Here is a 14,601-nt window from a genome sequence, read left to right as displayed (position 1 = left end):
TAGGCACTGTAAGAGATTAATAATAATTAACAATAAAATATAATTATAAAATATATTATAAAATTATATGAATGTGGCCTCTCAAAATATCTTATTGTACAGTACTCATCTTTCTTCTTAGGATGATGTGAGATAATAAAATGCCAAACCTATAGCTGAATCTGTATAACCACCCCCACTTGCAGTAAATGGGTTAGTGTTAATTGTGTTAGGAGGTCCCTTGCTTAATTCTTTGTGTGGATGCAATGCTTACCAGTGGAAACTGTTGTCAATTAAAATGTTTCTGTTTATGTCTTCAACCCACAAATTTAATGCCTTTTCCAACTTAACTGAGCATTTATGCACTGTGGACATAATTTTTGCAGTTTGAGGTGCAACAGCAAAACTAGCACGAATTTCTTTCCCCCCTCTTCTCAATTTAACAAATAGAAGATTCATTCTCACTGTACATCTTAGCGACCTCAGTATACAACTTTTTTCCTTTCCTTATTGAGAACTTTTACTTTTTCATTTAAAGGAAGTACTTTATGGCTTCTCTAAGGCACGTCCAAATTGCCAGCATCGCTACCCTTGAGCTTTGGGGCCGTTATTAAGTAAAATAAAGGTTACTTGAACGCAAGCTCTGTGATACTATGACAGTCACTCTGATAACCAAGACAGCTACTAAGTGACTAATAGAGAGGGTGTGTACACAGTATGGAGATGCTGGACAAAGGGATGATTCACGTCCTGGGTGGGACAGGGAGGGACTCACAGACCTCATCACACTAGTCAGAACAATGCACACTTTAAAACTTAAGAATTATTTCTCTAATTTTCCATTTAATAGTTTTTAGACTGTGGTTGACCCTATGTAACTAAAACCAATAAAAGGAAAACTGTAGATAAGGAGAAAACTGTATATGAAGTCTTCTGTGACCTATGTATATGATATAGCAGTAGTAAGGGGGCATAGAAATAACTCATCCACATATTGCAGGAAGATGAACTCTCACGGGAAAATTGTCCTTTTTTTAGATTAACTTATTTAGATTGAAATAGAAATAGGTATGACTCCAGATTTGCTGTTAATTTTTTCACAAAAATAGCAAATATCAATTTTCCTTATCTATGTATCTACTAACAAAAAAAAAACTGCATATAAATGGACCACTGTGAAATACTTATTTTTGTAGGGCATGGAGGACAGGGTACATTTGTGCTCTGAACTACCAGGAATTTAGGGAACACAATTCTATTGCTCACTGTGAGATCTTGAACAAATTAGCTTGTTCCTGCTAAGCTTCTTAACTGACTTTGTGGAAGTATTGCAAGGAATGAGATGTGGTCCTCTTTATTCTGATGAAGACCGAATAGTGTTTTTTATTCCTGAGATTATTTTGGGTTTGAGTGGATATTGGGATGACCTCAGTGGGAGATTTATAAGGATTCACTTGAATCTTAGTAGGTCAGTTCTAAATATTCTGCTCATGTAGGTAGAATCTTTAACCCAAAGAGCGGAAGGAATCTGATCTCACATTTCATCAGAAGAGGGCAGTACATGCAAGGGTGCCTTCTGGCAAACATTTAATTTCATAATGAGGTTACAGAGTCAGTCTCAAGTTAGCTGGAGCAGAAGCACACAACTAAAATTGGTAAAACTTGCAAGACTAGTGAGATCAGAGGTTATCAATGTCTTTTGGAGACAATCTTCCCAGTTATTTTATTAGTATTCTATAGAACAGGTTGAGATAAAGTGGTGAGATTGGAGCATCTGCACCCACTAAAAATGGAAGGCCTGACTACAAATAGGTATAATTTGACTGCATAGGCTTCTTTCTGTTTTAGCAGGTAGTCACTTTTTCAGTACCCAATCTCTTTACAGATGTCACAGTTCTTGAAAAGTTAAATATATACTTACCGTATGACTGAACCATTCCATTCCTAGGTATTTACCGAAGAGAATCAAAAGCATATGCCTTTACGAAGATGTATACAAGAATGTTCATAGTAGCTTTTTTTGTAGAATCCCCAAACTGAAAACAACAGGCGAATGGTTAAAAAAGTGATGATATAGCTATATAACAGAATACTCAGCAATAAAAAGGAATGAACTATTGATAAATGCAAAATAATTATGCTGACTGAATGAGACCAGATAGAGTGCATAGTGTATTATTCCAATTTTATAAAACTTTTGAAAATGTAAACTATCTATAGTACAGAAAGCAGATTAGTGGCTTCCTGGAACCAGTTATAGTTCCAGGGTGGAGAGCACTGGGAGTATTGATTACAAAGGGCCATGAAGAAATTTTTTGAGGTGATGGTGGATTTATGATGGTGGTAATGCTTTCATCAGTGTATACTTGTGCAGAACTCACCAAATTATACTTTTTAAATATATTCAATCTATTATACCTCAATAAATCTACTTGTAAAATTGGCCCATGAGATGTGCATCTCTGGTACAGGGCTCTATGTGCTCCATTGGTTTTCTCAATGGGGATTATTCAAATACAAAAAGCCCAATGTTAACATACCAGCAAAATGTCGATATCCCACATTTTAGTATAAATATATCACCTTATTAAACTCTTAGGGAAAAAATAAATTCTATATATTAAATTACCTTTCGAGTTAATGTTCAAAAGCCAAAAAAATCAAAACCCGGAATGAAATTCTCTTGCTTTCATTAAGGTCCAATGAAATAAGTCCTTTGCAGTTTGTTTTGTTCGTTCACAGCCAGAAATATTTTTAATGCCGAGATGAATTCTTACAGCAGCTGCAGCCTCTTTCTTGGGAATGGATGTGACTTATTCAACTCCTCAAAGTTAATTCAACGTCCAGTCTATGCTGTGTCTCAGTTTTGAAAATGTTCAAATTATTAATAAAACACCCAAGATCATCATACTTGCCCCGCCTCCATTAAAATTAAAAAGCATTTATCCTGGATAAAATTATGTTCCCAGAACCCAGTAGTCATTATTGCTAAAATTGATACATAGCAGAAACTCTATAGTAGATACTCATGAATCCGTAAGGATACTTGGAGATGGCTTTCTCTTCATTAGAATGCCAATTACTTTATGCAAATTATCCAGGGTCCATGACCTTCACACTTAAAATTAAATTGGAAAAAAAAAAATCTTAGCAAAAAGTTAAATTTATCACCATGCATTTAGCATGGCACACTATCTTTCTGCGTGGCATTTGACACTATTTGACACTAATGCTATTCTTGCAAAGTAAAGATTTGCAGTGATGCTGTTCCAAACACCAGAACTTATTTGAAGTTCTGATCTTTCCCATCTAGTATATTCAAAGCTCTTTATAGTCAAAATTTGATTTTATATTGCATTTTAATGACTGGCATGCACGATTTAAAATTAAACTTCTTTAGAAGTTCATATTGCCTAAAGTCTTCTGCCTTGAAGTTTAAAAGCAGCAAATACTGATATGATATGAATGTTTAGCATATCCACAGTATAATCTTTTCTAACATTACTTTCCTCAAATAAAATTGCTTTCCAGTGTCTCTGCAGCCTCAAATGAAGCCCCTGATGCATGAATTTAAATGCAAGTTAAGGTCAAGCCTGCACCGAGGCCGCCTGCACATGTCAATGACTTTGTAAATGTCAACACAGCCAGGGTAGCTCACTAAGCCTCATCTTGGCTGGCACTGGCTGCAGCCATAGAGGAGGTTAGCATCTGGGTGAGCCCCACTGTCATACTCTGTAACTTTGCTAAAGCCTATGTGTTTCTACCACTCCCACACCCTACCCCGACTTCTTCGTTGAGGCCTGCACACTTCTGCGTAAGGCCCAATATTGCACCGTTTCTGGAAATAACCAATTTTCTGTGGACAAAGCTACCTTAAACTTCACGTCAAAATTACACATGCCTTAAGGCTTAAAGACTCTTGCCAAAATCACAGCAATTAAAAACTTGCTGCAGTTATAAAAATCAAATTAACAGCCCAGTATAAGCCTCTATAAATGTGAAAGATCAAAATTCCCTCTGTACACATTAAAGTCTGAAGTCTGAAACAAGCCCTGGCCACCCATCTTCTCTATTTGTATATTGTCTTCCCTCAAGTTTCATTCCTATTTTATTTCTCAGTATACTGATGCATACAACACAAATTGGTAGGTTTAAATGTTACATTCCTCAAAATGTAAGGCCTCTGCCCTACTCTGTCTCCATCCCCACCCCTTCCTACTCATCATCAGTACGGCCTGTTCTTAACAATTTTCAGTGTAATAAGTAAAGAAGAGTACATGCACTGTGCAAGCAGGCCAGGTTCTCCTCCTGAAATTAGCATTTAGACAAGTCACTACCTCCCTGGGCAGAACAAGACTGTTGGGCTAAGGGGGCTCCCTCCATATGGAAGGAACATTCAGAATGGAAAGGAAGTATGAACACCATCAGTGATAATGTACATGTAACTTAATTTTTAGACTTTTATATAAACTTTTAAATACAACCCAAGCTTTCTTCCCTTTGTAATTTTCTCCATGCGGTCTTCATCTCTAATTTTCTTCTCATCCTTGAAAGTTTTTCTCACGTCATCTCATCCATGAAACTTCCCCTAATGTCAACTGATGAAACCTTTCTTCTCTGGCCCTGGTCCAATGCTTTGCAAAGTGTGGTCTGAGAACCAACCACCACGGAATATTTTAATAGTTGTTTAAACATCTATTACTGAGCCCATCAATACTACCCAAATCTTGGGATAGGGCACTCAAATGTACATTATAAACTCTCTAGGTGATACTGTGGTGCACTAAAGTTTGAACCTTTTATTTTGTACCTGTTCATCACTGATTACTTTTGGTCCTATGACATTATTAGGCACTTACTGCCCTCAAATTTCCTTAGAGAAAGGAATCTTTTGTTTGTTTGTTTTATAAGAATAACTCCTTAACCTGGACCTTCGCATATATAGCAACTGCTCAATGAAGTTAAAATGAACTTAATTTTACTCTCAAAAGGACTAGATCTCTTGCCATGTTTTGGCCTACCCTGATAAAGTATCTAGAAGTAAAATACAGGTAAAATCATTATAAAGCAATGGAAATATTTTACTCTGCTTCACTATGTACTGTCTTCAGCAATGAAGCCAAATGTAGGTCTTCTGAGTTGCTTATTTTAAATGCAATACGATGTATTGCAAATTTCTAAATATTGTGTTTGTCTTCTTTTAATTAAGTTGCTTCCTTAGCATCTCCTATTGCACTTTTAAATGCGGAGTCACCAGTGGAATGCAAGGGCTCCCTAAAATCGCAGTGCAATTTCAACCTGTTATCTCTTTTTAAAACTTTATTATGCAATGTTGTGCAAATATCATTGTATAGTCCTTTTGTTTGTACTGACGATAGTCAAGACTTTCTCATTTTGCAGAGACTACAAGGAGATAAGAGTATTCCAGTATTCTCTCGGCTCACAAGGGTAGCAACAAAGACACCACCAGTAATGTTCCAGTGACAATGTTCTTACACAATAACAGAATCTGGAAAGCTTAACTTTTGCTATATGACACTGCTTGGTTCCCATCATTACTTATAAGATCTTATACTAACAAGCTGTGAACTTCCCCTTTTGAAAATGTTTATAAATATCAGGCTTTCTGAGTATTTACACCAAACTCTGCTTTATGAAGACCACAATTATATGATGGTCAGAAGATAGTTTTAGCACCCAGGTATCCTGCTCTCAGGCTTCTAGAAAACCCACACTATAACGTACTTAATTTAAAATAAACAGTCCAAGGGGAGTTTTGCCTCCTTCATCATTAAAATGAATTTTAAAACCATTGAAACTAAATTGAAAATTTTCATTGGAATGCTTCATTAAAGCTGTGCTCCCTTATTTTCAAAATATTTTATCTGAATTTTATATAGTACCAAAGTATTAAATGTTTGAACCTGTTACCCAAATAGAAAGTTCTTTCAGTTCTTCAGGCTATCCTTCCTTCAAAGGCAAAGAAACAAGAACCAAATCATATTATGCAGAACATACATAGAACATTTTCTTTTATAAGAATAAAAATATTTGGGCATTTTATATTTAGCATAGCTTAACAATACATTTTATGTTGACAAATTTAATTAAGGTTAGAAGCACATTACATATATAGAAGAATTCAACAGACAGCAGATGTTCTAACCCTTGATTAAGGACAAAATGTCTGATTTAACTTTTTTCTTGTATTTTTTTAAGAAGATACTCCATTTGTAAATTCAAGTTTGGCTGGCCTTTCTTAGTCTTTTTGCTCAATATTTTAAACACTTCCATTTTCTTCTTTTTGTAGAGTCTTTGAGCTTCTTCTCTCTCTCGTTTTCTTCTCTCAAATTCCTGAAATTATTAATATTTGTGACTTTGATTAGTAATAATCAGTAGACGTTGATAAAATTGTGTTGAAATAGGTATAACGATGCAAACACTTCGGGTGTATCTTTTATGAATTAAAAATGTTAAGTGTTACCCATTACTAAAGTAGTGTATACTCTTTGCCTTTGCACTATAATACAGGCTATAGTTGTTAAACAATTTGTTATTTATGTGCAAATAAAATAAGAGCCAGAAGAGAGAAGGCACATTTTTGAAATGATTTTACCATTTAACTAGATCCACTGGAGAGTTAGAAGGGATTTTAGCGTTTATCTAGTCCATTTATCACTAAAATCTTTATTTTCAGAATATCTGGTATTCTTTTTAATTTACCACCTGACAAATTTAATTCGAGAAGAATATTTGACTACATACATGTGTAAAAAATTGTGGTTGACATTATGATTTTTAACCATTTAAGAATTATCTTATCTGATTTGCTAAGAGAAAGACTCAAGTTCATCTGAGTCTAAGAAAAAATAATTTAAAGCCATATAGTGTACAGATCCGAGTACTTAAAATGCATAATATTCTTACTAAATATAAAAGTTAAACAAAAGTTCATTCTAAATAATGTAATAAGTGCACTGTTTTTCAATTTTTCCTACATATATAGCCCCCAAATGACACCGCCTTAAATTTGTATGGTGACTTACAATTAACCAAGTACTTTCACATACATCATGGTACATTTCATTCATTAAAACTTTTATGCTGTGTTTTTATATTAATCTTACAGATGAGGAGCTGATGCTCAGTGGTATTGAAAGTGACTTGCCCAAGATCCCAAATAACTGGCATAACCAAGTCGCGCATCCAAGTCTTGTGAATTCAAAGTCTGCACAATTCTCTATTATGCTATGCCATGTCTCTTAGACTCATGTTCTGATGAGGTATAGTACATCATTTATTTTAATGAGCACATAAAGATCTACAACTTATTTATGAATTGAGGTATATGGAATCTAATTTATCCCTATGAAGTTTCACTAAACAAAGTAAAAAAAAATGTATAGTCTTATCACCAATTATGGGTCCTTATTTAATTAATGTTCTTAATTTTGATTTCTCATGAGTAATGATGCTGGCTATTAACATTTGAAATCTAGGAAACTGTGTGATTTTCATGATTATGAAGTCCTAGCATTTATTTATATAAAGGAAATTTTAGGACATTAAACATTTTACAGTATAACGGTCCATACCATTCTCCACCTGGTATACTATTTCCAAAGATGGCAGATATCAGATGGCTGGTTAGAAAAAAGCAGAAAGTAACAAGCTATGAAACAAAGGTTCATATTTCATGGAGAAATGTTTCTGCTTTATCCTAGTCTGCCACTAGTTTAAGAATAGTTATTATAAAAGTCTGGATATGAAACTTCCAGAAATATCCTCATTTCTTAATTACACAAATTCTAAAACAAAAGCATAAAAAAATTATATCAGCACTATCTGAGGTATGTTTGAATGATGCACTAGCCTTTTTAAAGTGATAGATTAATACAGGTTCAATACAAAAGCTAAAAGTTACTCACGGATTAAACAAAATGACAATTTTGTTGAAGCTGTGGATAATTGTTTTGATTATTTGAAAAAGTCTATTTATGTTGTTGAATGATAACAGAGTGGTAACTTTTTGCTAAATTAATCTAGGAGTCATTTTAATTAGTATAAAATCAACTTTTATACTAAAAAAATATTTAATTCATCCCCTGCCCCTCAGCTTTTACTTGTTTCAACATATAATTACAAGTCATCTCTATTTTTCTTAAGTCAGTGATTCTCAATTTCTATTACATAATCTCTTGAGGTACTTGTTAAAAGTACAAGTTCCTGGACCATATTAAATATTATCCCAGAAGCTCATATTAACCAATGAGCAGTATCTTTAAAATCCCATTCTTGACCTACTAGTATTGCCTTTTCAAGGATAATAATAATAATCGAGGAATTGGAATATGTTGAAATTCTCCAACTCTACCCATACCATTCATTTATTCAACAAATATTTACAGAGGGCATACTATATGCCCCTCACTAAGATGCACAGCTTAGATATACATATAGGAAAAATGAATCTAAATATTTTTAAAGATCTTACTTGTTTCTTAGCAGCACGCTTAGCTTGTACCTGTTCATATTCTTCTTGTGCTTTTTGATTTGATGTTTTCTTTTTATTTTTCTTTGGAATAGTAATGGAGCTTTATTAAGATAAATGAAAACAAGTTACAAGGATTACAAACAGTATAACCAAAATTATGACAATTATGTCAAATATAGTACTTGTATAGTAAAATCTCACTAATGCAAATTAATAGAGGGGGGAAAGGGAGGAAGATAGAGGATATTAATTTATTAATAAAATATGCAAATAATTTAAAAATATAGTTACAGCTTTTAAGACATATATTAAAAGATGGTAAATGGAGACTCAGAGAAATATTTCAACCAGGGAAAATACAGAAAGATATGAAAGATTTTGGAATGCTAAAAAAAAATTTTTTAAACAAAAACAAACAGAAAACCTGTATATGAATGGCAAAAATGACAGGCTGCAAAAGGTATCAAATTAAAGGATATTATGGAACTTGGGGTGTACATGAACTTTAATCTCAAAGTTCTTTGATCACTTTTTCTCTATACCACTTTGTCTACTTTGTCATAAATGACCACATCTCCATTTAGAATTGTTCTATCTTGAAGTACTTCTCATTTCTCTGAAGATATCTTAGCCTGCCGCAGCTAATTCAACCACTTAAACCCAGATTCCATCTATTTCCTCAGAATATGATTCATTGATAACCTTCCTTTTTCCTGTCTCTCAATTTTTCACTATACCAAGTCCAAAACCACAATGTAACATATTTCAGTAGCTATTTTCTTAAAGTAAACAAATGCATAAATTACTCATCATCTAACTCTATATCCTCTTCTAACTGCCAATCTCTCATTTCTCATCCTTTCATAGTCAAATATTTAGAAAGAATAGTGAATTAACTAACATAGTTCACATTTACTCTTTAACTCTGCAATCTGATTTTTTGCTCTCATCACTCTAGTCAAACTACCCATGCCAAGACAGTAATGACCTTCTAGCCAAATATGATGATTGCATCAAGAAGAACTTTTCAGTCTTATTTAACTGACCATTCACTACTTTTGAAAATTCCACTCCCTCAGTTTTGGTGACATTCCTCTCTGCTGATCCTTTCTAACTGCTCTTTCTCAGTGTGCCATGCTAAATAAAGCCTCTTTCTTTTTTTTTAATTCCAGGTTTTTTTTGCCAAGTGTTTCTCTCTTTGGTCTCCACATTCTTCTTGGGCAGTCACATCCATGACCATGCCTTTGGATGCTAGATGTAAAGCTGAAAACTTAATTGGGGTTCTCTACTGAAAATCTACTAAGGTCCCTAGTGACAGCCTAGCTCACAAATCCAAAGACCTGTTCTCAGACCTGTTTTTCTTAGACTTTATAGTATTTGAGAGTTGATCAATCTCTAGTTTGCACAATCTTCCTCTACTGACATAGCTGCCACTGTAGTCCCCTTTCTTCAGTTCTATTTAACAGTTCTATTTAACATTTTCTTGCTTTCACCTCAAAATAGGAAATCTTTAAAAATACAATTTTTTTTTTTCCTTTTACCTGAGAAGGTAAGAACCTTGTAGTGATTAAACCCTCCTCACTTCGATTATCATTGAAAATTATTCGAACCTGCATTTCTAGTGCTAACCTTCTGCCTGGGCTTTATACCCATTATTCAATAATACGACGAACAAACCTACTGGAAAACTGAATTTTTAGTGTCTGTCTTTCTCCCAATTACGTTTTTTTCTGGGGTCTTATTTCCTATTATGTTTAGCACAAATAACTCAAAATTTTAAAGGACAGAATTTTAATTAATTAAAATAACACCTGGATTCTCTGCAAGTTCTGACTTTAGCATGTTTTTTTTAAACTTGGAATATGTGAAGAGAAAGCTTTCTAAGTTAGCACTTATAAAACCAGTGTTAGGAAGCTATACCATTTGTTTTTTAATTGAGAATAAGTCTATAACCTCTGGAAAAAAAAAATCTAGATTAACAATAATAATATAGCAGCAGTAGTAGTACCTAACACTCATGTAGCAACTCCCACATACCATATATTTTTTAAAGTACCTTGTAATAAATTAACTCATTTAGTCTTCATGATGTCATGTTAGGTCAGAGACACCATAGAGTCTATGAATAATCCATTCTGGAGATGTACAACATGGCAACTCTGAATTACATATTATTATTTATCATTTCTATTTTAGAGAAGAGAGCACTGAGGACCAATATGTTAAGCCCAGTTCCAAGCTTGTTAACCACTGTAATATATCTCTTAAAAATCAGTGCTTTTTTTTTTTTTAAAAAAAAACATGTATTAGTAACAGGTATTAACTATGGTCTAAGTAAATTAAATGCACTTGAGAGGCTGAAATCTGAAAACCGACCTTTTAATTTTCATTCCACTACTTCTTCAATTAAGCTAAACTAGTCTAATTCAGTCATTTAAGATAAAAAAAAAAAAAGCTTCTAAGAAAATATTTTCACCAAATTCACTGTGATTTCTAAAATGCCTTAAATAAGAAAAATTCCAATTTCTACATAAATTGTCCTATAATCTCTTTCATAAAACACTATTCAAATTTAAAGCAAAAGATTTCAAAAGAAGACAATACATACTTTATCCTTTCTTCTTTATACTGTTCTTCTGGCTGAGGCTGGTCAATGCTACAATTTTCTTCAGACAAAGCCTGATCAATGTTACATTCTTTTTCTGGCAATGCCTGATTAACTTGTTCTTCTGACAAAGGCTGGTCAAGTTTTCTAAGTTGTTTCCTGAGTCTTTCCTCTTCGGCTAAATAGAGATGTTTCAGATGATCAGGGTAGCGATCTCTGAATTGGGATTCCTGTGATGTTTGATCCTTCTTTTCCCTCCACAGCAATTTCTTGTAATTTTGTTGAATCTTCAATTTCCTCCGAAAAGCAAAGCCTTGTCCTACATTGAAGAATATCAATCATTACTTTCTCAGAAAATAAGCTGCAGAAAAATATAGCTGTTAATTTAAAATGAAAACCTTTTTTTCTATCATCACATTCAAATGCTAGAATTACTTTGTTTTGTTTGAAATAAAAGATTATTTCAAGAAAACAAGTTTAAATGAATGGAATGAATGGTATGTTGCTTCTCTGCAAAAATGACCAGGCGAACATTAGTTCTTCAGACACTTCAAGTAAAAATCTCAAATTAGGAAAACAGACTAGGGTGTCACAACTCCAGTTTATTGTACTCACAAATCGACAACTTCCTTAATTCATTTGAAACACTTAATTTAGGTCTTCAATAACACTTAAGGAAAAATAAAAACACCTCACCACCATTATTTCACCTTCGAGAAACTTACTACTACTATATGGCTGATTTTTCAAATTAATTCAGCACAAAGGAAGATGATGTATGACTTTCTGAACAGCTAACATTATCAGAAAACTAAACTTAAGATTTATACATTCCAAATGAGATTAGAGGGAACTTGCTGACAGTAAGACGAAACAACAAACAGAAACTAAAGCGAAGGAAAGATCAGTAAGAATAGAATGGAGGGCTCTGGGCTATTCGTAATCAACAAAGAGTACGGGGCAATAGATTTCCGGCCCTATATTCCTCTCCTTTTCCGTAATATATACGCAAATGGATCCGGAGATCCCCTCTGCTTATGGTTTCACGGAGAAATGAAGAGGAAGCGTTCTAATCAAGAATGGGGATAAAGCGGGAAAGATGTTTAAAGATACCGAGTCAGCAACACTTCTCATCCAGAGCTCTGAGACACCCACGGCTTCAGTGGGCTTGGGAATGGCTTCCTCTGCCCCAATTAGGGCCGAACTGGTTCCGAAATCCTGCTTCCCTGCTTCGGTGCGTCGCGTATTACAAGACTACAGAGCCCTGGTGACTTATAAACGGCGACCTTCTTACGTACCCTCGCGGACGCTCCCCTGGAAGGCCTGCAGATGGTTAGGTCGCCACGTCCTATGTTTCACATTCTTCTTCTTGAATCCCGCCGGAGAAATTCCTTCGCCAGGCATCCCCAAACTCCCTGGCCGCCACCTCGCTGCCGGTCTAACTGGCGCCATAGCACACTAACCACGTCGCCCGAAAAACCACAACGGACGCTGTCAAAATACGTCATCAGGCCGAAGGAGTCAATCGCCCAACTAGAGTGCGGATCAGAGCTCTACTTATCCTGCCTGTGCAACTTTCAGCGGAACCCTCGCCTCACCGCCACGTTTGCGCCACCTACAGCTCGGGAGGGTAGTGCTATGGCGGCTTCTTGCACGCTTCCCGTGACCCAGGATCTGTCCACGTTACGTGCCAAGTTGCAGGGGCTGCTGCGATTCCTGAGGGAGGCCCTGTCCATCTCCAATGCACATACAGTGGACTTCTACACGGAGTCTGTGTGGGAGCAACTGATCGACTTGCCTCCGGAGACGGTGCTGGCGGTGCTAAGGAGGTCGACGGAGGAGGCGGAGGCTCAGCCCTTGGAGGCGCGCCCCCTGGTGGAAGCCGAGAGAGGATCAGGTGAATGGCGGGGACAGGGAGGCACGGACAGGGAGGCGGGCCTAAACGTGCCCTCTAGGGGAAACCGAGCGGAATCAGGTGAGCGGCAGGGCGGGCCTGGCTGGGCCCTGGAGGTTAGCCATCGCGGGAAGCAGAGGCGGAGATCAGGTTAGGTTAGGAGTGGTGTGTGGGCGCTCTTCCCGGATCCTTCGTTTGTCCCTGGGTGCTTGTGTATTTACGCAATTTAAACACAAGAAGCAAAGCAAGGCGTTCATTCATTTAGAAATTTAGCAATAATTTTTGACAGGGAGGAAATAAGGGTAAAAATATCTCATAGTGCTTAGAGATTCCATGTGGAAGCATAGGCAGAAAGTAAATCAATACTGAAGGAAATACATCCGGGTATGTATAGTCCCGGATGGGTACTAAACTAATTAGGGGATCACTTTATAAATTATGTAAATGTCTAACTACTATGTCGTACACCCAAAACTAATATAAAATAGGATTAAAAATCTCCTGTATTTAAAAAATTAAAAAAAAATTTTAAAGCACATTTTTAGTTGCTCTCTTAATACCCTGTACTTATGAAAGGATAGCAACTTAAACTCAAAAAGAGAAGAGACCATCTCTGCCCTCTGAACAGATGTATTTCCAGCATCTAGTAAAATACATTAAGCTCAATGAATATTTGTTAAATGAATGAATTAATTAATAACTCATGGTAGCATTCCAAAAAAGATATAAAGCACAAGACTTTCAGATGGGTTTAGCTTTGTCTTCATGCAATGGAAAAATTAGAATGGCTTCTATATCTTAATAATAATAATAGGATTTATTGATATTTACTCTGCAGTGTGCTAAGTGTTTTCTTGCATATTTTCTCTTTTAATCTTTGCACTAGCCTTGCACTATGGCTCTGCTTTTCCCAAGTTATGAAATTGCAACTTGAAGAGATATTTGCCAGGGGCACGGTTTTTAATAGAGTTTCAAACCTGGATCATCTGAATCCATAGGCTGAGGTCCTCACCACCAGGATAAAAGTCTAATCTGAATTATTTAGAAATGAATTCCAAAGGCCATCATTATCAAAACCAATATTTTTATGACACTAATACATTTCTTATTTTTTTGTTTTTATTGTTTCCCCTTCAAGAATGTAAGAGTTAATTTGTTCACCACTGTATCCCTAGTGCCTAGAACAATGCCTAGTCAGAGTAGGTGGTTAATAAATATATGGCAAGTAAGTAAATGAATGAATAAATAACCACTTATTTAAGCTAGGAATAAATACATCTTCTCGGAAAACCTTCCAACCAATTTTGTATCTATCCAATTATTCACCTTTGAAATGTCTTTGGCCCTGCAAACTTTTTTTTTTTATATAGAAAATATTCCATTTTACAAATGGTCAGCTGCCTGTAGTGTTAAAAAGAATCAATTTTTATAATTTGTGCTTGTAAGGGATAGCAATTTTGTTTATGCAAAGATTATTTAAAGGTAGGCATTTTCTCCATAACTGTATACACTCTATTGTTTGTGTCAAAGAAGAGCATTAGAATTCTTTAACCAGATTTGTATCTTATTGAAGAATTGTTAGCTACTATATTCAGTATAATTTAATGCTTAAATTTTAGACTTGAGTCA

The 14,601-nt window shown here is 35.2% G+C and overlaps 2 protein-coding genes across 3 annotated transcripts in view; one reads left to right on the top strand and one right to left on the bottom strand.

Annotated features, from left to right (window-relative positions):
- Nucleotides 1-5,980: 5,980 nt before the first annotated feature.
- On the bottom strand, nt 5,981-12,673 carry CCDC59 (coiled-coil domain containing 59). The gene is made up of 4 exons (XM_016143569.2): nt 12,377-12,673; nt 11,082-11,397; nt 8,474-8,573; nt 5,981-6,333 (listed from the first exon to the last, which is right to left on the bottom strand). Exons 1-4 carry the CDS (start codon nt 12,528-12,530, stop codon nt 6,172-6,174), a joined length of 732 nt encoding a protein of 243 aa, XP_015999055.2. The 5' UTR covers nt 12,531-12,673; the 3' UTR covers nt 5,981-6,171.
- Nucleotides 12,672-14,601, top strand: part of METTL25 (methyltransferase like 25) — an 87,070-nt gene continuing 85,140 nt past the window's right edge. For both annotated transcript variants that reach the window (XM_016143565.2, XM_036236382.1), the window contains exon 1: nt 12,672-12,975. In XM_016143565.2, coding sequence (XP_015999051.2) covers nt 12,717-12,975 — 259 coding nt within the window. In that variant the 5' untranslated portion in view covers nt 12,672-12,716. The remainder of the gene's footprint in view (nt 12,976-14,601) is intronic.

Source organism: Rousettus aegyptiacus, unplaced genomic scaffold (assembly GCF_014176215.1).
Source record: "Rousettus aegyptiacus isolate mRouAeg1 unplaced genomic scaffold, mRouAeg1.p scaffold_m13_p_2, whole genome shotgun sequence".
In the NCBI taxonomy this organism is placed as follows: Eukaryota; Metazoa; Chordata; class Mammalia; order Chiroptera; family Pteropodidae; genus Rousettus; species Rousettus aegyptiacus.
Note: the sequence above shows the minus strand (reverse complement) of the source record. Positions and strands in the feature narration are given on the sequence as shown.